This window comes from Punctularia strigosozonata, assembly GCF_000264995.1.
Source record: "Punctularia strigosozonata HHB-11173 SS5 unplaced genomic scaffold PUNSTscaffold_13, whole genome shotgun sequence".
In the NCBI taxonomy this organism is placed as follows: domain Eukaryota; kingdom Fungi; phylum Basidiomycota; class Agaricomycetes; order Corticiales; family Punctulariaceae; genus Punctularia; species Punctularia strigosozonata.
In genome coordinates this window covers 178,524-201,239 of record NW_006767445.1, presented here as the reverse complement: position 1 = coordinate 201,239, position 22,716 = coordinate 178,524, and the positions used below count along the sequence as shown (strand labels likewise).

Genomic DNA, 22,716 nt, shown 5'->3' with positions numbered 1-22,716 from the left:
TCTACGATCAACACAGCCGTGGGCGTACGTCAACCTTCTCCGCGTTGATGCCGCCGACGCAATTTGGCTGCAACGCCTTCTCGGACTGCTCTCCTCGGGTGCAGCAACAAACGCCTTCATTCCGAATCCCACGCTAGGCGATCACTTTCCCTTGCTCTCCCGCCCGCCATCTCCCCGGCAGGGAAACTTTGCATACCTATGTTCGTCCAACTTGTGCGACTTGCTGACGACGCTGACGCGCTATGCGTTGTCAGCCCATGTTCGGCGGCGATGGTCGCGAGAGGGTGCCTCCACTGCGCCGCGTCTGCACACGTGTTGCCGTCCCCATCAGCCCCAATTTTCGGGGCGAAGGCGCTGCCACGGTACGCGCTCGTCGGGTGTTAGCGCCTTGACCTGCTGTGTAGCCTTCTCCGAGTCCGAATCCGGAACCGCAGACCGAGCAGTCTCTCGCGGTTATAAAAGACACGCGCGAGGCGGGTGAACGCTTCATCCCCTCCATCCTAGGTGGAAGAACCCGGTCGTACTTGCGCTCGATACTGACGTTCGTGAACCCTTCGGACGAAGACATGACGCGCATCAATCTGCTCGCGACGTTCGTGTCGCTCTCTATGTCACTCCGGGCCCTCGCCGCCATTGGGCCCACCGCCACTTTGGACATTGTCAATGTCCAGATGGCACCAGACGGTTTCAACGTAACCCGCGAGTAAGTTGCACTATAGATTGAAGGTGTAATGTGTCTTATGCTACTTGCAGTACGGTCGTGGCTGGCACCAATGGCGTCGGGACCTTCCCTGGTCCGCTGATCACTGGCAACAAAGGCAACAATTTTCAGATCAATGTCAACAACCAGCTCTCGGATGTGGCCATGCTCAAGACAACTTCTATTGTAGGCCTCCTCGTATCGTTTCAAGGCTGTGAGCTGACGTTTTGGGCTTGTTAGCATTGGCACGGGTTGTTCCAGAAGGGCACCAACTGGGCCGATGGCGTGGCGTTCGTCACTCAGTGCCCCATCGCCAGCGGTAACTCATTCCTGTACAACTTCGACGTGCCTGACCAGGCGGGTACCTTCTGGTATCACTCCCATCTGTCTACCCAATACTGCGATGGATTACGCGGTGCACTGGTTGGTGAGTATCTTATATTAGACATGGGGATGAGAATGTTATTCAACCCATTTGACAGTTTATGATCCGAATGACCCTCATGCGAGCCTCTATGATGTTGACGATGGTATGTGGATCGCTTCGGTTTATAGTTGTAAATACGCTGATCTTCTTCCAGACACGACTGTGATCACCCTCGCTGATTGGTATCATGCACTCGCTCCCACGATCGCCGTTGGGTATGTTCCATCTGTTTCATCAGAGTTCTTCTTTATCTCATCACGCTCATTATAGTGTGGCGGACTCGACACTGATCAACGGGTTGTACGTTTATCTTTTTTCTCTGCGTGCGATGCTGTGGCTCATTCCGCTCGAAGGGGCCGATACGGAGGAGCCGGTGGATCTTCCTCCGACCTGGCGGTTGTCTCCGTCACGCAGGGCAAACGCTACCGTTTCCGCCTGGTACGCCCTGTTCTCTGCTGTATACCGGACGCCGACAGCTAATGACTTGCAGGTCTCGATCAGCTGTGATCCAAGCTTCACGTTCCAGATTGACGGGCACAACTTCACCGTGGGTACCGCTTCACCTTTTCATCACACATATCTTGCTCATTGTAACTTTCATGTGTCCAGATCATTGAAGCCGACGGCATAAATACGCAGCCGCTCGTCGTCGACCAGCTGCAGATCTTCGCCGCCCAACGGTACTCGCTCGTCCTCTCCGCCGATCAACCCGTGGACAACTACTGGATCCGCGCGGACCCGAGCAACGGCCCGCCGACCGGGTTCGACGGCGGGATCAACAGCGCCATCTTGCGCTACGTCGGTGCCAACGAGACCGAGCCCACCACGCCTCAGGACACCGCGAAGGCGCCTCTCGTGGAGACCGACCTCGTGGTGCGTTTTCCTCTACTCCCCCGTTCGGGCCGTCGAACGTGAAAGGCTGAACGACCGCGCGGTGTTGTTAGCCTCTGGACAAACCCGGTGTGACCGGCGACGCGTCGACCCACTGCGTCGACTGCGCAGACGTCAACATCAACATGAAGCTCGACTTCGTAATGTCACGTCTCCCTCTCCTCCCTCACCCTCATTATTGATTCCGCCTCGGATGATAGAACCTGAACAACGACTTTTTGTTCGACATCAACGGCGTCAGCTTCGTCCCGCCGACGGTCCCCGTGCTGCTCCAGATCCTGAGCGGTGCACAAGACGCGACGTCGCTCCTGCCCAACGGCAGCGTGTACTCCCTGCCCAAGAACAGCTCGATCCAGATCTCGCTTCCGGCCGGTACGACCGCCCCCGCCGCAGGCGGCCCGCACCCCTTCCACTTGCACGGCGTGCGTTTTTGCCTGCCTCTCTTCTCCTCCCTTCACTCCCCGAGTCAGCCGTGGCTGATGGATTTCTTTTTTTCTTTCTTTGGCAGCACGCGTTCGACGTGATCCGCGCCGCGGGTCAGTCCGACTACAACTTCGACACCCCGCCCCGGCGAGACGTCGTCAGCACGGGCACGACCGGGGACAACGTCACCGTACGTCTCCCGCTCAAAATGCTTTCTTCCTCTCTCCCTCTTTCTCTTTCTCGTATATCTCATATCGTCGGCACGCGCTTAGATCCGGTTCTTCACGGACAACTACGGCCCCTGGTTCCTCCACTGCCACATCGACTGGCACCTCCAAGCCGGCTTCGCCGTCGTCTTTGCGGAGGACACGGGCGACGTCCCTGCGAACGTCGTGCCCCCCAGCGCTTGGGACGACCTATGCCCGACTTACGACGCGCTCACCCGTGAGCCTCTGTTCCTCCTTTCTTGTTCAATATGGTGGCCTAACGCACGTTTGCGTAGCTGATGAGCTCGGCGGTGAGACATAATAATCGGTTTCGCGTTTTCACGTTCCTTTCCGCTCGTCGTTATTATATATATATAGGGTATATATTAGGGGGACTTCGCGTTCGTCGACGCGTAACGGTGGGGGGAGGGCAGGAGTGGATTAATTTATATCCCGGTTTTTATAGCCGTTTTCGTGCATTCTCGGACTTTTTCGCTATCGTAATAACTTCGCGCGTTTATTACTTCTCATCATCTACAGCGGACATTCGCTCGGTCGGATAATATTTGAATCGATACACACATTGCTATACTCAGTTTGGCGCTCGAATTTCCATGATAGAATGGGGTTCCCTCTTTGATGTTTGGCCGGCCGCGATTTGTGATATAACGAAGATAAAGATAAAGAGAATCTCTAGGCGAGCGTCGTGATACGACGAAGATAAAGAGAACGAGAATTTCCAAGGCGAGCGGGGTGCATCCAAGACAGCCGACATCTATATACACACCACATACATAACACAAACACGCGTATATTCGCCACGGAGTCCAGCAGGGTTATATATACAATATGCATATATATATATATATACGTACACACTCCATCTTGCCCTTCGTCCTTTTGGGTCCCTTTGGCGCTTTGATTACCACTTCCACTCCTCCTCCGTTTTCACACCCGCGCCGGTGCCGGTGCCGGTGCCGGTGCTCCCGCTTCGACTCCTGCCTTCTTTCATCTCCACGTCGGAGGAGGTCGAGGGTGCGACGGGCGGCGTCATGTCGGCTAACATGTCGAGCCAGGACGTGTCCACCTCTCCTGCTCCTGCTCCTCCTGTTCCCGTTCCTCCTGCTCCTGCTCCTCCTGTTCCCGTTCCTCCGCCTGTTCCTCCTTGTGAGCCCGGATGCGTGGGCGGGACGGTGGGATGGACCGGCCACTCGAACGCCGCTCCTCCTCCTCCTCCTCCTGTAGATGTGGAGGAGGGGGAGGAGGGGGAGGAGGAGCCGGCCATCAGAGCGCGCGCGGCGGCTTGGAGGGAGGGGTTGCGGGCTAGCGCGGCGGCGAGCGCGGGGGAGGCCATGAGCGTCGCGAGAGAGCGAGGGCTGGGCGGTGGTAGGCCCCCTCCTCCATGTCCGTGTGCGTGTCCTTGTGCGTGCGATTGTGATTGTGATTGTACCGGGGGCGGGGGCGCGTGTCCGAATCCGAGGCTGGGGGGAGGGTGGAGAGCGGCTTGGGGAGGGGTGAACGAGGGGCTGCTGGATGCGGGCGAGGGGAGGTGCGGGTGCGGGTAGGGGTGAGGGTGGGGGTACGCCGCGTGGCTCTGTCCGTGTCCTCCGTGCGGCTGGGGCGGGGGGTGGGAGAAGAGCGCGGCGAGGTTGAGGTTGAGCGACATGTCGAAGGGGGCGTTCGCGTCGGTGGTCGGGGTCGAGGTCGAGGTGGAAGAGGACGGGAGGTCGGGGGAGAGAGAGGAAAAGTCGAGTCCTGTCAGGCCGAGGAGGCTCAAGTCGTCCTGTTGCTGGTGCTGCTGGTGCTGCGGATGATGATGATGGTGCGGATGGGAGTGGTGGTGTGGAAGGGGATGGGAGTGGGGCTGGTGGTGGTGCCGCGCGATGGGCGGCGGCATCGTGTTCGATCTGGGTGCGGGGAGGGGCACGGGAGGGGGGCGCGGGAGCGCGATGCCCGAGCCGGGTCTGGGCGGCGGCGCGTCGGAGCCGAGGCGGAGCCGTTTGTGGCCGCTGGCGGTGGAGGTGGCGGAGGGGACGGGCGAGGGCACGTCGGGGGCCCAGATGGCGGGGGGCGCGGAGAAGGGGGGCGGCGCGGAGGAGGACGGGGCGCTCGGGCCCGTTCCGGTGCCGGTGAGCCATTGCTGGATCTGCGCGAGTTGGGCGGCGGTCATGCCGGCCGGGACCTGCGGGGTGAAAGGGGCGCGCGTGTGTGTCAGCCGTAACGGCTTTTCGGTGGGGGATGGATGGACGGGGTCACACCTCGAGCGTCATGGGCGACTTGGTCTTGGGCGTGTTGTCTTGTCGCGCGACGAGGCGGCCGCCTTTGCCGGCGCTCTTGCGTTTGTCTTTGCCCTTCTTGGAGGACGACCTGCCCTTGCCGGAGCTCGCGTCCTCGTCGTCGCCCGAGCCGGACGACTCGTCTTCCTCCGAGTCGTTATCGGCCATCTTGGCGTCGTCGTCTGATTCGTCTTTCGGGGCGCCTGTTCCGGTCACGACGAGATGAGCGAGAGAAACGAACACAGGGAGGCGGAGAAGGTGTGGGGGGGAACAGTATGCACCTAGCCCGCCATAGTCCGCCGGCGTCTTCCGTTCGCGCTCGCCCTCGAACTCGCGGTGGCGCTTGAGGATGGCCTGCGCATCGCCGGAGCAGTACTCGTACAGGCGCGATTTCTTGTTCGGCCTGTCCTCTGTGATAAGCGCACAACCGGCGTGAGCGAACCAGGTGTGCGCGGCGGGAGAGGGGTCGGGGACGCACCGACGACGATGACGAGGACGTCGACGGTGCAGAGCACGCCGAGCTCATATCTACGTTTGACGTCAGAGACATGCGACCGTGGCTCGAGATTCGGGGAAATAACGACACATACGCCTTCTTGAACAGCCCGAAGCGGCGCTGCGAGTGTAGCGAGTCAGCTAACCCATTGAGCTTTATCCGTCGTCGTCGTCGTCACAGTCGACAGACATCACGGCACCCAACTCCGCTGCCGTACTCCCATATAGCCATCCTCTATCCCATCCGGGCCCACAGCATTGGCAAGGGGGAGACGAGAGTCCTCAAAAAAAGAATGCCAAGCCAAGCTCGACCGCCGCCGTCCCCGCCAAGCCAAGCCCCCAAGCCGAAAATAGGAACAGAGCGCGACGCCAAGCCCAAGCCGACGCACGACATACCTTTTGCAGCGTGATTCCGCGCGAGCGTTCGTTCTGGCCGCGATGTCGGATCAGGTACCGGTTCGGAAACGGCGGGGAAGGGCGGGCGACGAGGAGGGAGGGGGGGGGGGGGGAGGCGTCGTCAGTTGCGCTGGCGAGTATTTTCTGTTGCCCTCTCGAGACTACTCACGGTGATCTTGCTGATCTCGATCTTGCGGCGTCCCATCGTAACAACGCGAAGGGTTATAGCGGGCCTGCGAGCGGGGCGTGGAGGATGGAGGACACCGGGTACGGGTTTTTAGATGCGCACCCCTCCTGCTTGCTCGAGCGCGAAGGCGGCTGGGGATGCGCAGCCGCTCGCCGCCACACGGGGCTGCCCCCCGCCGGCCAATCAGCGTCGCGCCGGCGCGTTCTTTTCTCTATTCGCTCGATGCGTCGCTGCCGTGCGCCGTCAAACGCACGCTTTGGATCCGTGGCCGCAGACTATAAAGCGGCTCGAGCTGTCTGCATCTCGTGCTGGCCTTCCCCTGTCCCGTTCATTCGGGCTCTGGCTCTCTCTCTCTCTCTCTCTCTCTCTCTCTCTCTCTCTCTGGCTTGGACAACCGAACCGTACGGACTATGTATGCTCCCAGGGACAAGATGTGGGATGTACCTATTTTCGGAGACTCCCTCACTTGACCCAACAGCGAGATCGACGGCTGCGCACGCCTATAAACCCCGTGCCAGCCGTTCTCCCGCCCTTCTGACCAGTGACCATGCTACTCGCTGAGCATATCAAACATCTGCCCTCCCATTCATATTCCGATAGCCGGATTCAAAGCTCTCCACCGTCGGACGAGGCCTGGCAAGCCGCCAGATGGATGTGCTCTACGGCACGCTCTGGATTAGGGTGCCGACGGTCGCACTTCCGCTGGTACAGGAGCGTATGACCGCGCCCGAGTCGCCGTGTCGGGCGCGTCGGGCGCGTCGGGCGCATTGCATCTCGTCTCGTCAGCCAGTCGCCAAAAATGTGTACAAGCCCGACTCGGTGCCGACATCGATGTTTTAGGGAGCCGGCGGGTCGCTGAAACCGTATATGTTGCCTCGCGCGATATTTAATCAGGGCGACGCCGTCATCAGGATCTCTCTTAGCCGACACGGGTTTCCGTTGGCGGCTTGCGCTGTTAATGTAACAGATCGGTCGTATGTCTGCGCGCGTTGGATCTAGATCGAGGAAATCGTCGAGCCTTTGCGTTTCCCCCGTGTCCCTCTGTTGCGATGGAATACTTATGGAGAGCGCGATACGAGTGCACTGCACTTGAAAAATTCGAGCAAAAACGGAGAGAAAAACGCCCGAAGAGAGGACAGTAACCACAGAAAAAAAGACCGTTCGAAAGTCGACGTGGGGGGGAGGGGGTTCGAACGAGGTCAGTCGTGGATCTGCTGATGGCCTTCCACGGTGGCCGATGGGCGGTTTCGGCTGGCTTGTCGGGCGGGAATGGGGATCGAAGGGACGGTCCGGGTCGCGGTCGACGCGAGCCGTATCGGTTCCGGTGCAGGACGCGAGCGGGTTCTCGGTCAGCGGGACGACGGCGCTGACGCGGTTCAACTGCCCAAGCTGCTGAGGTCGTCGACTAGCGCGTCGAAGCGGGCGACGGGCGGAAGTCTATCGTCGATCGTTCGGACGGGGTGTGTGCGTGCGGTCATGGCGGTGACGAGGGGGCTGTATGAACAAACAATCCGCGGTGTTTTTGTGCCATGGATAGATCAAGCCTATATTTTTTGTTTGCTTGTTTTGGAGTGTGGGTTGACGCACAAACCGCCATCGGCACAGAATGGAACAGAAAGGACCGGAAGCGTTGATTTTTTTTATTTTTATGATTCTTCACCTCGAGGAAGTGCGTCTTGGCCCCGGTTGCGGGAGGAGAGGTGAGTCCACGTCGGCCGTGAACGGGACGCGAGACGCAGATTGGCTCGCTTGGTATTAGGGGCACGATGGCGTCGTCGCATTCGACGGGGTCAGGCGAGCGGGGGCCCGGCTGCGGCGTGGAAGGTCCGGGCGAAGCGGAGGTCGGTGAGATCAAGTGTTTCGTCGGGCTTCGCGCACGCGTTGGGGAGATGGTGCGCCGACGATGGGTCCAGCGTGATTTTGTCGTGCGCGCAGTTTCTTAGCGAGAGTTTCGATTAGCGACGAGATACGGGCGAACGGCGGCGGCTTACCGGTGTGTGTGGTATGATTCTTGGACATGAGATAGACGCCCTGATATACGGTTCGATTACTCTGGGGGAGAAGGCTCTCGAGGATGTATAGCGTCTCGAAGACCTGACGGAATAACGCGATGACCTCGCCGACGGAGTCCCAGGGCCAGCGCGGGTCGTCGTACTTTGCCAACAAGAGCAAGGCGACGAGCACATCGCGGTCCGAATCGAGCAGGTTGGGGTGTTCGTATAGCGGTACGACGTGATTGCGCGGGTCCTTGAGCAAGGGTGCGGTGTTGAACTCGTGCGACAACATCGACCTCGAGGTGGTCACGGCCCTGCGACGCGACTATGATGAACTATACCGTCGTTGCGGCCTGGCTTGAAGCGATCCGGAAGTTGGTTAGCCGCAGGTGAGCAGCCATTGACACAGGCTACGCCAATGCCCCTCTGCTTCCGGCAGAGCAGCTCCGAGTGCCTGTTCAGAACGTTCAAGCATGCAACGTTCGTTCGACTCAACAACTTGGCAACCACGCGCCATGCAGTAGCGGTGAATGCTAGTATGTACATCCGTATTCGCCCACGTGGAGAGAGCGTGGCTCGTGCGCTTGGTTTCGTTCGTTCAGGAGAAGAATCAGGTGCTCTATGACCCTGTACACGACTTGAGAAGGCTCGGAGTCGCGATTCTGTCAGTGAGCAGAACTTACCTGATCGAGAGCGTCTGCGCTTTATATGAGATCATATAACCGATTCACTGGACGAATGAATGGGAAAGAATATGTTTGTCATGATCAGAGGCTCATGAATCTTCCGTTTCCTACGCCATAGGACGTCTTTGGACGATCTTCGGTCAGAGGCAAGGGCATTGTGACCTCCGCAGTCGAGATCTAAGCACATGTGTGTCCGGAGGCACTTTAGCGTCAGATTTGGGCCTCAAACGCGTACATATATGAAAGTCCAAGCTGAGAGGAAAGCAGACCGTGGAAAGTGCCGAGCGCGCAGCGTGCGAAAACCCGCTCAATCCGGGCGCATCACCTGACCCGTTCCTGCGCCCACATGGTCAGAGGCCGCCTAAACGGTATATCGCCTTCAGGGCGCCCATTTCGCGGTCGTGAACGCCAGCAATATTCGCGATTCCCAACACCGACGCGCACGACGCCCGACGTATTATTGTAAAGGCATCAACGACGACGAACAGAACGACGGACGCCCGCCGGCGCAGATCTGATTAGCTTCATCCGGACCGGGCCTGGCGCATCTTCGTCGGTTCGGAGCCTGATCCACCTTAGCTCGACCAGGCTTATCAACGTCCACGCACGGCTCGATCCCGCAACCGCTCGTCAAACGCCCACACTCACACCCACTGCGCACGTCTTACACGCCCCCTTTCTCGCTTGGCGCGCACGCTCAGCGGGCCCATCTTATACGCCTCGCACCCCTTGCGACGACACCGCGAAAAGTAAATCATTCACGTTAACAACTCTTACCTCAACGATCTGAGAGAGCCTTGTATTGTCACCTTTTGCTTTATCTGTCATGCCCAGCAGCAAAGGCCGCAAACCGGCGCCCGCGTCCGTGAACGTGCCATCTATACCGCCCAGCCAATCCCAAGATTCGATGCCCACATCGCCCGCGTACTCGACCGCCGCGTCGGGCCAGCAGAGCCCGAGCGCGCCGAGCGTCATGACGGAAGACGAAGAGGACTGGGAGGACTACGTCAAAGGTGCGTGCCCCCAAATCGATCGGGGCCGATGTGCACGCGAGAGTTGACTTTGGTCGTTGGAAAATCGTTTTGAACAGGCGGGTACCACCCCGTGCACATCGGCGACAAGTTCTCGGACGGACGATACACCGTCGTGCGCAAGCTCGGATGGGGACATTTCTCGACCGTATGGCTCGCTCGTGACGAAAAGTGCGTCGCGATGTGCAATCGTCGGGGAGATCCTCTCTTCCCACCCCCCTTTCCTCCCTCAACCGCATCCATCACAAGAGATTGACGCTCCGTTGGCGTGATCCAGGATGAACCGGCATGTCGCGCTCAAGGTCGTCAAGTCCGCACCACGCTATACAGAAACCGCGTTGGACGAGATCAAGCTCTTACAGCGCTTGATACAGTCCAAGTGCGTAGATCCGCTCGTGTACGCCTTGCTAGATCTGATCCTTGCGGTCTCAGTCAACCGCCCGTCGCTCCTACACCCGAAAACCCGAACCCTGAGTGAGTGTCCTGATCCGGCCCCCCTGTGTTCGGTGTGTTCGGCTGTCCGCGTTGCGGGCGGGCGCGTCGCAAGAATCCCGGGCTATGGAGTCGTTGGTGTCGGCATCTTCCACGCTCTTCACAAAGCCCAAGCGATGAGCTCGGCGAGTCCCACAGCGGCTCTGCCAGCTGGTTTCCTCGTGTATGCGTCCAAGTATATGAGCTCTTCGACTGACGTCACCCTTCTTGTCGTGCAGGAAATCGCCATCCCAAACTCACCCTGGTAGGAGTCACGTCATCAGCTTCCTTGACCACTTCCGGCACAAAGGTATGCGCTTGGACCCTTTTTTCTTGCTGTTTTTTTTCTCTTGACAATTCATTCCGTTGTCAAAGGCCCGAATGGAACCCACGTATGCATGGTGTTCGAAGTTTTGGGCGAGAACCTGCTGGGCCTAATCAAGAGACATCAGAACAAGGTGTGTTGCAAGTGATCATCGGTTATGGGTTGATGCCGACTCTGTGGCCGCATAGGGCGTACCAAAACACCTGGTGAAGCAGATCGCGAAACAGGTGCTTCTCGGTCTCGACTACATGCACAGATGTTGCGGCGTCATCCACACAGGTTCGTGACGCCCGATCCGGTAGGACATGTCCGGAGCTCGAATAAACTCTCTCGAACAGATTTGAAGCCGGAAAACGTCCTTATCTGTATCGAGGACGTCGAGAGCATCATCTCGTCCGAAATGGCAGCCGGATCGCTCTCAGCTGCGCCACCGCCGACGAAACTCGTCGGTGTACCACCGAGCAAGGTACGATCTCGCAAGCGATTCTGCGAGGAGAACTGATGCTAACGGTATCGGCGTGTGCACAGGGTCGCGGAGGCAACCAGACGCCTCGTTCGGAGTCGGTCTACATCACGGGCTCGCAGCCGCTGCCCTCTCCCTCGTCCTCGTTCGGCAGTGGACCCAGCTCCGTTCGTCTCGTTCGTCTCCTCATCTGCGCAGCAGGGTGCTCACGCTTGCCGCTCGACGAACGCCGCAGATGCTGGACCGCTGGGCGTTCGGGATGTCCAAGATCGACAGCTCGGACACGACGAAGACGGTCAAGTCGTCGACGAGCGCGAGCAGCACGAGCGAGGTCGTGGCCGGCAAGCGCCCGGAGTCGAAGGACTCGGCGGAGGACGCGACGAAGGCGATCTCGAGCGTGAGTCTGGACGGGAAGAAGGCGGTGGTGCCTGTCAAGCCCACGGCGGGGCCGTCGTTGTTGTCGCGGCAGGCGCCGCCGGCTAATGCGAGGGAGGAGCCGAGGGCGGACGAGAGCGATCGGATGCACGAGCAGTTGGCGCATGGGCCGAGGGAACGGGAGAGGGAGAGGGCGCCTGCAGGCGAGGGCGATGTCGAGGTGAACGTCGGGTCGCCGATGTCGACGGACGCGACGAACGGGTTGATGGAGGAGATGGGCAACGAGCGGATCACGGTCAAGATCGCTGATCTGGGGAACGGTGAGTGGGGCATACGAGGACGTTTTAGGGGGTTGAGCGATGGGGCTGATGTGGTTCTGGGACACAGCGACGTGGGTGGAGCACCACTTTACCGACGATATTCAGACGCGGCAATATCGATGCCCGGAGGTCATCCTTGGCGCGAAGTGGGGCCCGAGCGCCGATATATGGAGCGTGGCCTGCTTGGTACGTCTAGAATCTTTTGTATGGCGGGGGAAATGGTTTTCATGTGAGGATCGACAGTTGTTCGAGCTCCTGACAGGAGGCGACTACCTCTTCGACCCAGCATCCGGCTCGCGTTACTCGAAGGACGACGACCACATCGCGCAGATCATGGAGCTCATGGGCGAATTTCCCAAGAGCGTCGCGTTCGCCGGCAAATACAGCCACGAGTTCTTCAACCGGAAAGGCGAGTTGTCCATCCCGGCGTGGTCGTTCGGCACGCGCGTTCCTAACTTCCCGCTAGGCGAGTTGCGGCACATACAGAAGCTGCGGTATTGGCCGCTCGACGCGGTGTTGCACGACAAGTACCTCTTCTCGCGCGAGGAGGCGGACACGATCGCGTCGTTCCTGAACCCGATGCTGCGCCTCCACCCGGACAAGCGCGCGCCGGCGGCCGAGCTCGTGCACCACCACTGGCTCGACGGCGTCGTCGTCCAGGGCGAGATCGACGTGATAAGGCGCGCGGAGGAGGAGGAGAAGGCACGCAAGGCGGGCGAGCGCGCGGCGGCGAGCCGCGATGCGGACGCGATGAAACCCGTCGGTGACGTTCCGGCCGAGCAGCAGCAGCAGGCATCGGCCGTGCCGAAGCTTTCTGTGCCGCATCCGGGAGGGGTGGGGACGGGGACGACGCAGACGGCGAACGCGAAGGAGAACGTCGTGCCGCCGAAGACGCACACGAGCGCGAGCACAGGTACGGCGCATGAAGTTAGGATGAACCCGCCGTTCCCACCAACGATTACTCCGGCAGCGTCGCCTGCGGTCACCCCTGCCGCCTCATGATGCCCCGCCGCTCGTCACGCCCCTGCGAAGACCAAGATTGTAGATAGGACGGTGATTGGGTTTTAGCTGGACGCGATGCGTGTAGAAGTATTGACTTTGCTGTCCTTCCTGTGCTACGACGTCCCTCGGCTTTTTTTTTTTTGCAACAGATACTACTGTAGAAATACCTCGCGATCTCTTGTAATGCTTGCATGTATCTCGGGCGCGCGACATTCGAATGGCAGAAAACACGCCCGGTCCTCTCACCATCGCTACACGTGATGGTATCGTCGGCGCTGACATCATCTTCTGCCTGATATTCCTAATCCTTGCCTCAGGCGGTGTCGTAGGACCGACTTTTTAGGTCGCCATATATCTCGCAGGCGACCAAAGGGCGATACATGTTACATCGCCTAAATTCCCTTCGTGCCTCTCTCTTGTCACTCTCGCGCAAGCCGTATATCCCACAGAACCTCCGCGACATGGCCACTAGCGCAGGAAACACGGAGCTCGCGACCTTTGCGGCGGGCTGCTTCTGGGGCGTCGAGCACATTTTCCTTAAGCACTACCCGATCGAGCAGAACAAGGGCATACTGAAGACGAAGGTGGGGTACACGGGCGGGTACGACGATGCGAAGAACCCGGATTATAGGCTGGTGTGCACCGGCAAGACGGGGCACGCCGAGGCGCTGAGGATCGAGTTTGATCCCAGCATTTTATCGTACGCAGAGCTTGTCGGTGAGTGATAGTACGGGAGGGCGAGATGGCCGTGGGCAGGGCTGATTGTTCCGGGATGACACCGTCAGAGTTCTTCTACCGCACCCATGATCCTACCACGGTAAACTCTCAGGGTAACGATATCGGTACCCGTACGTGCACAACGTTTTCCTCCGACTTTTTCCCGTGCTTACGGATGCTCCCGTAGAATACCGCTCTGCCATCTTCTACCACTCGCCCGAGCAAGAAGAGACCGCGAAGCGGGTCACAGCAGAAGTGCAGGCGAAGCACTTCGACACCAAGGGAAAGAAGATCGTGACCACGATCGAGCCCGCGAAGGACTGGTTCGACGCGGAGGATTACCACCAGGAGTACCTGTTCAAGAACCCTAGCGGGTACCAGTGCCCGAACCACCGTCTTTGGTGGTGAACCTTTGAAGCTCGCGGCTCGGGGTGGAACTCGGAAGGCGCGGAATCGTAACGGAGTGATGTCACAGGTCTGTACTTGTTCGAACTCTTCACTAGGAACTTGCATGTGTGTACTTTTGATGGAATGGCATTTCTCCCGCGTTTTTTGGACAGCCAGGTTGGTCTTTTTGGACGCGACCATCGAACGTCGCATTGATGGAAGGTGATGCAGACGGCGATACTTGAGTAACATCCGCTTTTCAGAAAGCCGGCACATCTCCCCTGTGATCCACCCTGCCATCCCCTGTCGCCCCCCCGAAGTGCGACGAAAGTCAAATTGACCCCATCCGCGCTCACGTGAGGACCAGGACCACGCTGCTCGGATCCGGCTGTTACGGAACGCTACCCCGCTCCATCAAACCTCCCCGCCTTCTCGCGGCTTCTCAATGCCCTTGTCCTGACCTCCTGACGCTCTGTGCGTGCCAAGAAAGTCGGAAGGCTCGTCATGTTCGCTACCCTGCATTCTCGTCGTTCTCATGGCCCACCCTGCCGCCATATTCTCGCTCACGCTAGGCGACGGAGAGTGTGATAGCGCCCCGGCAGGGCTCGGACCGCGAGCTGTCTTCGGCGCTACATAAACTGGTTGGACGAATGGCGCTGCTCTTCGACGCCTTCCCTGCCATCACCCGGTAGTTGTACTCGTCAAAGTATCGCCGAACGCCGGTACGAGCGCCGCAAGCATGGGCAAAGGAGTATGTGCCGTCTATCGTCTACGTCGCTTTGGATGAAACAACTGACGTTCGTGAATTCGTAGTACAATACGGCCATCGCGGCCAACCCCTACATCGTGGGCGGTTTCGCCTGCATCGGCGGCGGCCTGTTCGGTTTGGACATCTCGTCCATGTCCGGCGTTATCGACGTCAGTCGCAGGATGTATTTGATCTTGGACGATGGGTCTGATCGATGTGTTTTTTTTGGCTGCGTAGGCGCCGGCATATGACAAGGTGTTCAGTAAGCCGCGCGGCAATGCCCAAGGCGCCATAACGGCGTCCATGCCAGCGGGCTCGTTCATCGGCGCCCTCATCGTCACTTCACTCGCGGACAAGATCGGCCGCAAGAAGGTCGTCATCCTTTCCGGATATCTCTGGGTCATCGGCTCCATCCTCCAATGCGCGGCGCAGGTGAACACTATGTATACGTCGATTACGATTGGAATCTGACATCTTATTCGTCAGAACCGTGGCATGTTGGTCGTCGGTCGTATCATTTCAGGTCTTTGCGTTGGTCTTGCCTCTGCCGTGGTGCCGATCTACCAGTCCGAGATCACCGCACCCCACATCCGTGGACGTATGGTTTCCCTGCAACAATGGTCGATCACTTGGGGTATCCTCCTGCAGTACTTCGTTCAGTTCGGATGCTCGTATATCGATGGTGCTGCGTCCTTCCGTATCCCATGGGGTCTTCAGATGGTACTACAACCGCATCTCCTCCCAACGGCCACTATACTGACGCATGTATCCAGATCCCCGCGATCCTCCTCTCTTTCGGCATGATGTTCTTCCCCGAGTCGCCTCGCTGGCTCATCGACCACGGCCGCGAGCCCGAGGCGCTCGAGATCCTCGCGGACCTGCACGCCGGCGGGAACGCGAACGATGAACTCGTGCAGCTCGAGTACGAGGAGATCAAGTCCCAGGTGTACTTCGAGCGCACCCAGGGCGCCAAGTCGTGGACGGACCTGCTCAAGCCCGGTATCTTCCGCCGCGTCGGCCTCGGCTGCTCCCTCCAGATGTGGAGTCAGCTGTCCGGGATGAACATCATGATGTACTACATCGTCTACGTCTTCCAGGGCGCGGGCTTGACCGGTCGTCGCGGGAACCTCATCGCGTCTTCGGTGCAATACGTGCTCAACGTCGCGCTCACCGGTATGTCAATCTTCCGCAAACTCTAATCTTCTTCGATGTCTCATTGGTACTGTTTAGTTCCCGCGATCATCTACATCGACAGGTGGGGTCGTCGCCCCATGCTCCTCATCGGCACCTGCTTGATGGGCTTCTGGCTCATGCTCGTCGGCGGTCTTCAAGGACGCTTCGGCCACTGGGGCACCGTCGACAACAGCCCGGTGTGGGTCATCGACGGCCACAAATCCGTCACGCGCGCCGTGATCGTCTGCTCGTACCTCTTCGTCTGCTCGTAAGTACACATCCATCCCCTCTCCCTCTCCTTCTCCGCTCACGCCTTCTTTTCTCTGCGCCTCAGCTTTGCGATCACGATGGGCCCCGTCTCGTGGACGTACCCGGCCGAGATCTTCCCGATGCGCGTGCGCTCCAAAGCCGTCTCGCTCGCGACGGCGACCAACTGGGCGTTCAACTTCGCGCTCGCCTGGGCCGTCCCGCCCGGGCTGCAGAACATCGCGTACAAGACCTACTTTATCTTCGGCACGTTCAACTTTGCGGCGATGATCCACATCTTCTTCTGCTTCCCCGAGACGGCCGGCCGCACGCTCGAGGAGGTCGAGGAGATCTTCGACCAGGGACACGTGTTCACCGCCTGGGCGATCAAGCGCGACGTGGGGAAGAAGACGCTCGAACAAGTCAAGAACGAAGTGGTGAGCTTTTGGGTTTTTTGAATATTGGGGCGGCGAGGAGCTCACGGATTGCGTGTTCAGCGGGTGCACGACTACGAGGGCAAAGACGAAAAGGAGCCCGTCACTCCTCAATGAACAGCTTTCCAACTGTTTCGAGACGTTTCATTCATGATTACAGCTGCCGTGCTCTCAAAGCTCGGTATTGTACGAGTATATGTATCGCTATCACGACCCCCTCAATGGAAACGGAACGCATTCTGGTATCATGTCGCGGCATTGCCATATTAGGGACCCGGGAGTCGGGATGCGCACGTGGCTCTGGATCTGTTCCGTTTCCGCGACACGAGTTGACGCGAGACCAGTTGCAAGTTCCCTCCACATACACTCACTTAGTACTCCCTACACATTCGGCGCAGCTGTGCGGTGGAAAGCTTCGAAACTGGAAGCAGCACTTACGCGACGATTATGACTAATTCACGCGGATGGGGTATCTGCTCAGGCAACGTCAAGAGTCGGTTCGACGTACCTACCGAAAAAGGCGTTAATCATAACCTATGGTGGAGAGTAGATTGCATGCGGCGTCCGAAGGTAAGTTCTGCAAGCGACGTTCGATAGTGGTTGCTCTATCTTCACTGGGCTGGGTGTAGTCCGTACTTGGCGTTATATGCGTTTCTGACGGCGCCTCGGTATGATCAGAAATTGGTCAGCTGTTGCTCCCTCAACGCCTCAGGTCGCTACATGCTATGGATATGCGTGACGGTGCGCTCTCGTGCATTTTGGCTGCGTGCTTGGTTTCGTGATGGTAACGGCCAGCTCGAAGCTGGGCCCAGCCCCGCAGGTACGTGAATGTCGTTGATCTCGAGTCAGGTGCTGAAACGTATTTGGGACGAGTTCAGTGTAGCTCACGAACACTAGATGAGCTACCAGAGACTCGAAGTCAAGGACAAGTACGACCTTCCAAGAAAGACTCGCTAGCACCAAGCGCCTCACAGCGCCTGAAAAGTTTCATGCACACGAACTCGTCTCTAGAAAAGTTCAGCGATTCTCCCCGCCTGGATCGCATTCAGGCGTGCGATGCTTGCTGCAGACCCCAGCTACCCCCCTGAACTCGTTCTGCGTAATGAAGTTCGTACAACTATCCTCCATGACTCCGACGAAGAAGCTAAGAAGCAGTACTACAGTCATCACCCAGTACTCCGACTCGGGGCTGCGGATCAAGCGCCTTATAGTCACTTTAACACCATCCGGAGGTAATACCATTGAGATCCGAGTCGTAAGTTGGCTGGTGAATGACCAGTTGCTTACATGATTCGTACCCATTCGATACAGTCAGACTATCCCCGCAGCGCCTTGCTGGCGCGATGCGCTTGTTATGACGCGACACGCGTTGGGCGAGGCTTCACGGAACGAACATCAGGATGAACAATCCACGATGTTTATCAGTTACGCCGTGGTAAAGCGCGTGACATGATCCTCTCCGAGCCTGCCTGCACGAATCTCCAGTTTAGATCCCGCTGAGAGCACTTGATCGACATGCCATCGCGCATTGCGTGTTACGTATGCCTCCTCAGACCTCTGCATCACTGGTGTCAGAAGACGGGCTCCATATGGGTCTCAGGTACTACACGTATTGCCGACGCGGGGTGTGCCGACATAGCTTCAAGATAACTTTGTTGATTGAGTGCGCTCGGCGTTATCCTTTGTATCAGGTATTTCCAGCCAACGCGCCCTCACATCAGATACTTATTTCCAGCCATCGCGCTCTACGAAACAGGACCCCTGACACTGCAGCCCTCTCAACTCGCCATCGTTGTTCCTTTTATCTCCACCTGCAACGCTTCCGACGCGCGTCCAGGGCGGTCCTCGATTGATAACGCGAAGTTCACCTGCGATTCCCACACATTTCAACCGGATGTCATACCCGGGCCTTTGGTCATCAAAGGATTCAGTCCGTCGAAGGTTCGATCATTCTTCGCGCTACGAACTGCATTCCCTCCTTATAAGAGGATGGAGGTTACTCTGCTCTACATCATCAACAGCGCTGCAATCACTCTTCAACACGACTAGATGGCTTCGATCGCACTGCCTCCTCTCGATGCAGGGCTGTCGCTCCCCGGACTGCTTGATTTCCATTCGACAAAGAACGCGAATCTTCCCTTCGCGATATACTCCTCTCAAGATGCAAAGGACCCGCACGATCTAATTCGCGTAACGTTCTTCGAGTTCACGAGAGCTACGCACCGCGTTGCGCTTTCGTTGGGGCCTCGTCCTAATCATGCAAGACCCGTCATCGCACTCCTCATTCACTGCGATACTCTCTCATACACCTCCACCATCATTGGGGTGATGAGGGCGGGATATATCGTAAGTAATTCATTTCCTCTTCAATCGAAATTGTCGTTTAACATGAAACCTATCTCAAGCCATTCCCACTTTCCCCGCGCAATTCGCCACCGGCGGTAAGCTGCTCCATCCTCCTCAAGTTTCTATTTTGAACAGCTGCCAGGTTGTCAGCATGCTCAGCAAGACCGATTGCACCCGCATGGTAGTGACACGGAGTACTCTCGGGCCTCTGATAGACGTTGTCGTCGACGCGCTGAAGCAAGCAGGCCGTGAGATCGAAATAAACGAGCTACCGGCGCTAGCAGACCTGTTTCCTCACCTTGGTCACGAGACTGTCGACCAGCCTTTCAATCCTTACGAGACTTCGCCCAACCTCGCTAAAGACGATATCGCATTGTATCTGCATTCTTCAGGATCTACTGGATTTCCTAAGGTTTGTGTCAGTGTTTCGTTCGAAAAGATCCATCTTATACGGCCGGATTAGCCGATTTCCTTGACGCACGAAACGCTCACACACTGGGTCACGCATGGTGAGTGGCAACAGCGCCCGTTCTTTCGTGAACGTGATAGAGAATACCCAGAATCAGCGGCAGGGGGACGAAAAAGATCAGGCGATGTCATCTTCGGATCGATGGCTCTTCCGTCGTTTCATACTTTGGGGGTCATGATGCAAATTTGCGCCCCGCTGTCATCGGGGCGTCCTATCGCCGTGTTCCAGCCTCAAAGTCCTCCAACGATGCCTAATCCAGACAACACGCTGAAGGCCGCTAAGGCCACAGGTACAACTGCGTTGCCAACGGTTCCGGCCTTTCTGGAGGTTCGTACCATCATGCTGCGTAGGACTAGATAGATATTGATATGATCTTCCACCTAGGCATGGATTCAGTCCGAGTCCGCGCTCGAGGTCCTGCGGGCCATGGACGCAGTGGTGTGTTTGAGCGACATACGGGATGAGTATACTCGCTCACTTGCTGTAGTCCTTCACCGGAGGTCCTCTGGCCCACGATATTGGCGATCGACTGGTCCACCAAGGCGTCAAACTGACCACTGTCTACGGCGGTACAGAATTTGGCGCGCCCATCAGTTTCTTCCCTCGCCCTGACATGGACCCCTTCGAGTGGGCGTGGATTGCCTTTGACCCTACGGTAAAGCCGCGGTTTGCCCCGCAGGAGAATGGTCTATACGAGTGTCAATATCTGGTCAGTAAGATGGCATTGTTCCTGCGCGGACGTTCACTTCGGACTCGCAGACAACTGCAACTCATCGTCCTTCGGTGGAAAACCTTCCCGACGTTCGAGGCTACGCTACTTCTGATCTGTTCGAGAAGCATCCTACCAAAGAAGGACTGTGGCGAATGTAAGTCCAGTCTGTCGCGCAAGAGGGCATTATGGTGCTCATCGAAACTTCACGCAGTGTTGGGCGGACGGACGACGTCATCGTGTTGGCAACAGGTAACTTCGATCTCAAGGTCTTCAGCATCTTCTCATAAGATTGGAAGGGGAGAAAATCGTGCCGGTTCAAATCGAAGGTCTGGTGCTTGCCAGCCCTCTCGTCCAGGGGGCAGTGATGTTCGGCCGCGCAAGAGACCAAGCCGGTATTCTCCTCGAACCCAAGCCCGCCCACGCCATAGATCCGTCGGATCAGGCTGGTCTCGCAGAGTTCAGGAACGCGATCTGGTACGTATGGCAGGTATTCCGTATCGGCGTCTCTGATCATATCCCGCAGGCCCACGCTCGTCGACGCAAGCAAAGATGCCCCGGACTTTGCCAGGATATTCAAGGAGCTAATCATCGTTACACATCCCGACAAGCCGTTGCCACGCGCCGGCAAGGGAACCGTGCAGCGCAAGGCTGCCCTGGAGCTGTATTCTGCGGAAATCGACGCGCTGTACGTCGGCGTCCTGCACGGTTCATCAATAACACCGTTCACTGAACGAGTCGCAGATACGACACCGTTGCAGACTCGATGCAGCTGGACTCCATTCCGGATGCTTGGGATAAAGAGTCGATCACCGCCTGGCTCATCAAGCAAGCAGAAGCTCTCATTCCATCCACCTCGCCAGATGCAAGCTCCGATCTCTTCGTGCTCGGAATGGACAGGTACGTGTACCCTCTCTTTTACCCAGTCCTGTCCCCGTGCTGATGTCCATGGGCAGTCTCGGAGCTACCTTCCTTCGCAATCGCGTCATAGCCGCCCTGCGTGCGAGGGCGCCTCAATCTGTAGCGGGCGTGGATCAAGGCTTTGTGTACACGCACCCCGTCGTCTCCGACCTCGCCTCCGCGATCGAGTCCGTGGCGCAAAACCACCAACCCAAGGACCCGGCGGATATAGCAAAGGCGCATGTGCAGGGGATGACCTCCATGTATGAACGATACGCCGAGAAGTTGGGGTCGACATCTGTCAGGGACGCGTACTCGCAAGCGTCGGATCCGGTCACGGTGCTGGTGACGGGCACCACCGGCAGCTTGGGATCATACCTGCTTCATGCGCTGCTGAACGCCACGAACGTCGCGCGCGTGTATGCCGTCAACCGAGCCGTCCGGGGAGTAGGGTCCAGGCACCGACAGCTGGATTCGTTCAAAACGCGCGAGTTGAAGGTCGACATGGCTCAGTTGGATGCGAAGGTAGTGTTTGTCGACGGCGACACCTCCCGCGACCAACTCGGGCTCGCGAACGACTTGTATTCGGAGGTTCGTGCTTGCCCGCTAACCCAATCCCGTATCGCGCGTTGATATTCTATCTGGACTTTCATAGATCAAGTCTAGCGTGCACCTCGTCATCCATAACGCCTGGAGGCTCGATTTCAACCTCACCCTCTCGTCGTTCGAAAGCCACGTCAAGGCCACGACGAACCTCCTGCGGCTCGCCATAGAAACTAGCGCGCGGTTCGCGTTCACGTCCTCCGTCGCAGCGGGCCAGTCGTGGCAAGGGCCGGGCGATATCCCGGAAGACGCGCTCGCACCTCAATACGCAGTAGGGACCGGGTACGGCGAGAGCAAGCACGTCGCGGAGAGCGTGAGTCGGCGCTGTTCCCCGCGGGCGTATAGGCGCTGACCCGCTGCCTCGGCAGCTCGTTTTGCGCGCTAGGGTCCTCGGCTTGAGCGCGACGGTCGTGCGGGTCGGCCAGCTCTCGGGCGACAACGCCGTCGGCGTGTGGTCTACCGTGAGTTCTCCTCGAGCGCACGTTCAATCCCTGGCTGACTCGACCTCTTGCTCCCGCGCGCAGACGGACTGGTTCCCTATCCTGGTCAAATCGAGCATCTCCCTCGGGATCTTCCCGGACGTCGACGGGGTGCGCATCCGTTTCGTCGATTCGCACCACGTAACGGGAACTGTCTTGTTCTAACCTGGGGCATGCACCCTCGACAACAGGCCGTGAGCTGGGTGCCGATGGACACCGCCGCGCGAGCGCTCGCGGACGTCGCGGCGCTGAAGATCGACGCTCCGCCGGTCGTCAACCTCGCCCACCCGAAGCGGTCGCCGTGGCATGAGCTCGTGTCAGCCGTCGCCGCCGCCGTCGCGGGCGGGCAGAAGCTCGTACCGTACGCGGAGTGGCTGAGGGAAGTCGAGAAGCGCGCGAGCGACGCGGGCGAAGGAACGTTGCGGGACGTGGTGAGTATCACCTTCCCCTCTGCCAGCCGGGGCTGAGCTGACGAGCGGCCTCGTTTCGTAGCCTGCGATCAAGCTCCTCGACTTCTTCCGCGCGTTCGAGCGGGCGGGCGGAGGCTCGGAGGCGTTCGGGGTCGCGGGTATGGCCGTCGAGCGCGCGGCGAACGTCAGCCCGGCTCTCCGGGATTTGCACGCGTTGGGCAAGGAGGACGCGGAGCGATGGGTGCGCTGGTGGCGGGCTCAGGGCTTCTTGCCGGCGTAAAAGTCTGGCATGTTCGGACGCTCGTTTCGTGGAATTCCCGCTCGAAATGACGCATAGTGTTCTCTTTGGTCTTGGGAGGTGGTGGTTACAACATCTGGCTCACGGTGCTGTCGAGGTCTTGTCCTTCCGCTTTTCTGCCCCTGATGT

The 22,716-nt window shown here is 58.5% G+C and overlaps 6 protein-coding genes across 6 annotated transcripts; 5 read left to right on the top strand and 1 right to left on the bottom strand.

Moving 5' to 3' along the window:
- Positions 1–509: 509 nt before the first annotated feature.
- Pdlcc4 (laccase 1) lies at positions 510–3,222 on the top strand. Its single transcript, XM_007387125.1, has 14 exons — positions 510–703; positions 754–886; positions 941–1,127; positions 1,183–1,230; positions 1,282–1,342; positions 1,398–1,427; positions 1,481–1,565; positions 1,618–1,674; positions 1,737–2,000; positions 2,072–2,158; positions 2,219–2,440; positions 2,527–2,631; positions 2,714–2,885; positions 2,944–3,222. Exons 1-14 carry the CDS (start codon positions 567–569, stop codon positions 2,967–2,969), a joined length of 1,614 nt encoding a protein of 537 aa, XP_007387187.1. The 5' UTR covers positions 510–566; the 3' UTR covers positions 2,970–3,222.
- Positions 3,223–3,478: 256 nt separating this feature from the next.
- On the bottom strand, positions 3,479–6,122 carry PUNSTDRAFT_127841 (uncharacterized protein). The gene is made up of 7 exons (XM_007387124.1): positions 5,984–6,122; positions 5,815–5,847; positions 5,514–5,539; positions 5,402–5,451; positions 5,205–5,333; positions 4,906–5,126; positions 3,479–4,829 (listed from the first exon to the last, which is right to left on the bottom strand). The coding sequence occupies exons 1-7, from the start codon at positions 6,017–6,019 to the stop codon at positions 3,570–3,572; spliced, it is 1,755 nt and encodes a 584-aa protein (XP_007387186.1). The 5' UTR covers positions 6,020–6,122; the 3' UTR covers positions 3,479–3,569.
- A 3,532-nt stretch (positions 6,123–9,654) lies between these two features.
- PUNSTDRAFT_74482 (kinase-like protein) lies at positions 9,655–12,668 on the top strand (the record flags this gene model as incomplete). The annotated part of the gene is made up of 13 exons (XM_007387123.1): positions 9,655–9,694; positions 9,772–9,883; positions 9,990–10,091; positions 10,145–10,186; positions 10,423–10,493; positions 10,559–10,641; positions 10,697–10,787; positions 10,847–10,974; positions 11,037–11,147; positions 11,207–11,560; positions 11,633–11,666; positions 11,734–11,852; positions 11,910–12,668. 13 exons carry the CDS (start codon positions 9,655–9,657, stop codon positions 12,666–12,668), a joined length of 2,046 nt encoding a protein of 681 aa, XP_007387185.1.
- Positions 12,669–13,129: 461 nt separating this feature from the next.
- Positions 13,130–13,793, top strand: PUNSTDRAFT_137481 (peptide methionine sulfoxide reductase; the record flags this gene model as incomplete). The annotated part of the gene is made up of 3 exons (XM_007387122.1): positions 13,130–13,385; positions 13,454–13,516; positions 13,573–13,793. 3 exons carry the CDS (start codon positions 13,130–13,132, stop codon positions 13,791–13,793), a joined length of 540 nt encoding a protein of 179 aa, XP_007387184.1.
- Positions 13,794–14,323: 530 nt separating this feature from the next.
- On the top strand, positions 14,324–16,620 carry PUNSTDRAFT_107029 (general substrate transporter). The gene is made up of 8 exons (XM_007387121.1): positions 14,324–14,523; positions 14,586–14,690; positions 14,758–14,952; positions 15,007–15,240; positions 15,294–15,693; positions 15,751–15,961; positions 16,028–16,376; positions 16,437–16,620. The coding sequence occupies exons 1-8, from the start codon at positions 14,512–14,514 to the stop codon at positions 16,488–16,490; spliced, it is 1,560 nt and encodes a 519-aa protein (XP_007387183.1). The 5' UTR covers positions 14,324–14,511; the 3' UTR covers positions 16,491–16,620.
- Positions 16,621–18,422: 1,802 nt separating this feature from the next.
- PUNSTDRAFT_74761 (acetyl-CoA synthetase-like protein) lies at positions 18,423–22,569 on the top strand (the record flags this gene model as incomplete). Its single annotated transcript, XM_007387120.1, is given in 18 exon segments — positions 18,423–18,719; positions 18,779–18,814; positions 18,862–19,131; positions 19,183–19,218; positions 19,234–19,515; positions 19,573–19,626; positions 19,676–19,886; positions 19,907–20,054; positions 20,112–20,149; positions 20,197–20,374; positions 20,424–20,585; positions 20,642–20,797; positions 20,854–21,388; positions 21,453–21,713; positions 21,769–21,861; positions 21,925–21,990; positions 22,071–22,310; positions 22,372–22,569. 18 exon segments carry the CDS (start codon positions 18,423–18,425, stop codon positions 22,567–22,569), a joined length of 3,261 nt encoding a protein of 1,086 aa, XP_007387182.1.
- Positions 22,570–22,716: the final 147 nt, after the last annotated feature.

Excerpts from the sequence above, each read along its gene's own strand:
- Pdlcc4 (XM_007387125.1), top strand. The coding sequence starts at position 567 with ATGACGCGCATCAATCTGCTCGCGACGTTCGTGTCGCTCTCTATGTCA. Across the intron at positions 887-940 it reads TGCTCAAGACAACTTCTATT|CATTGGCACGGGTTGTTCCA; the intron begins GTAGGCCTCCTC and ends TGGGCTTGTTAG. Across the intron at positions 2,886-2,943 it reads GACTTACGACGCGCTCACCC|CTGATGAGCTCGGCGGTGAG; the intron begins GTGAGCCTCTGT and ends ACGTTTGCGTAG.
- PUNSTDRAFT_127841 (XM_007387124.1), bottom strand. The coding sequence starts at position 6,019 with ATGGGACGCCGCAAGATCGAGATCAGCAAGATCACC. Across the intron at positions 5,848-5,983 it reads TCGAGATCAGCAAGATCACC|AACGAACGCTCGCGCGGAAT; the intron begins GTGAGTAGTCTC and ends CATCGCGGCCAG. Across the intron at positions 5,127-5,204 it reads GGCGGACTATGGCGGGCTAG|GCGCCCCGAAAGACGAATCA; the intron begins GTGCATACTGTT and ends TGACCGGAACAG.
- PUNSTDRAFT_107029 (XM_007387121.1), top strand. Across the intron at positions 15,241-15,293 it reads TCCCATGGGGTCTTCAGATG|ATCCCCGCGATCCTCCTCTC; the intron begins GTACTACAACCG and ends GCATGTATCCAG. Across the intron at positions 16,377-16,436 it reads AACAAGTCAAGAACGAAGTG|CGGGTGCACGACTACGAGGG; the intron begins GTGAGCTTTTGG and ends TTGCGTGTTCAG.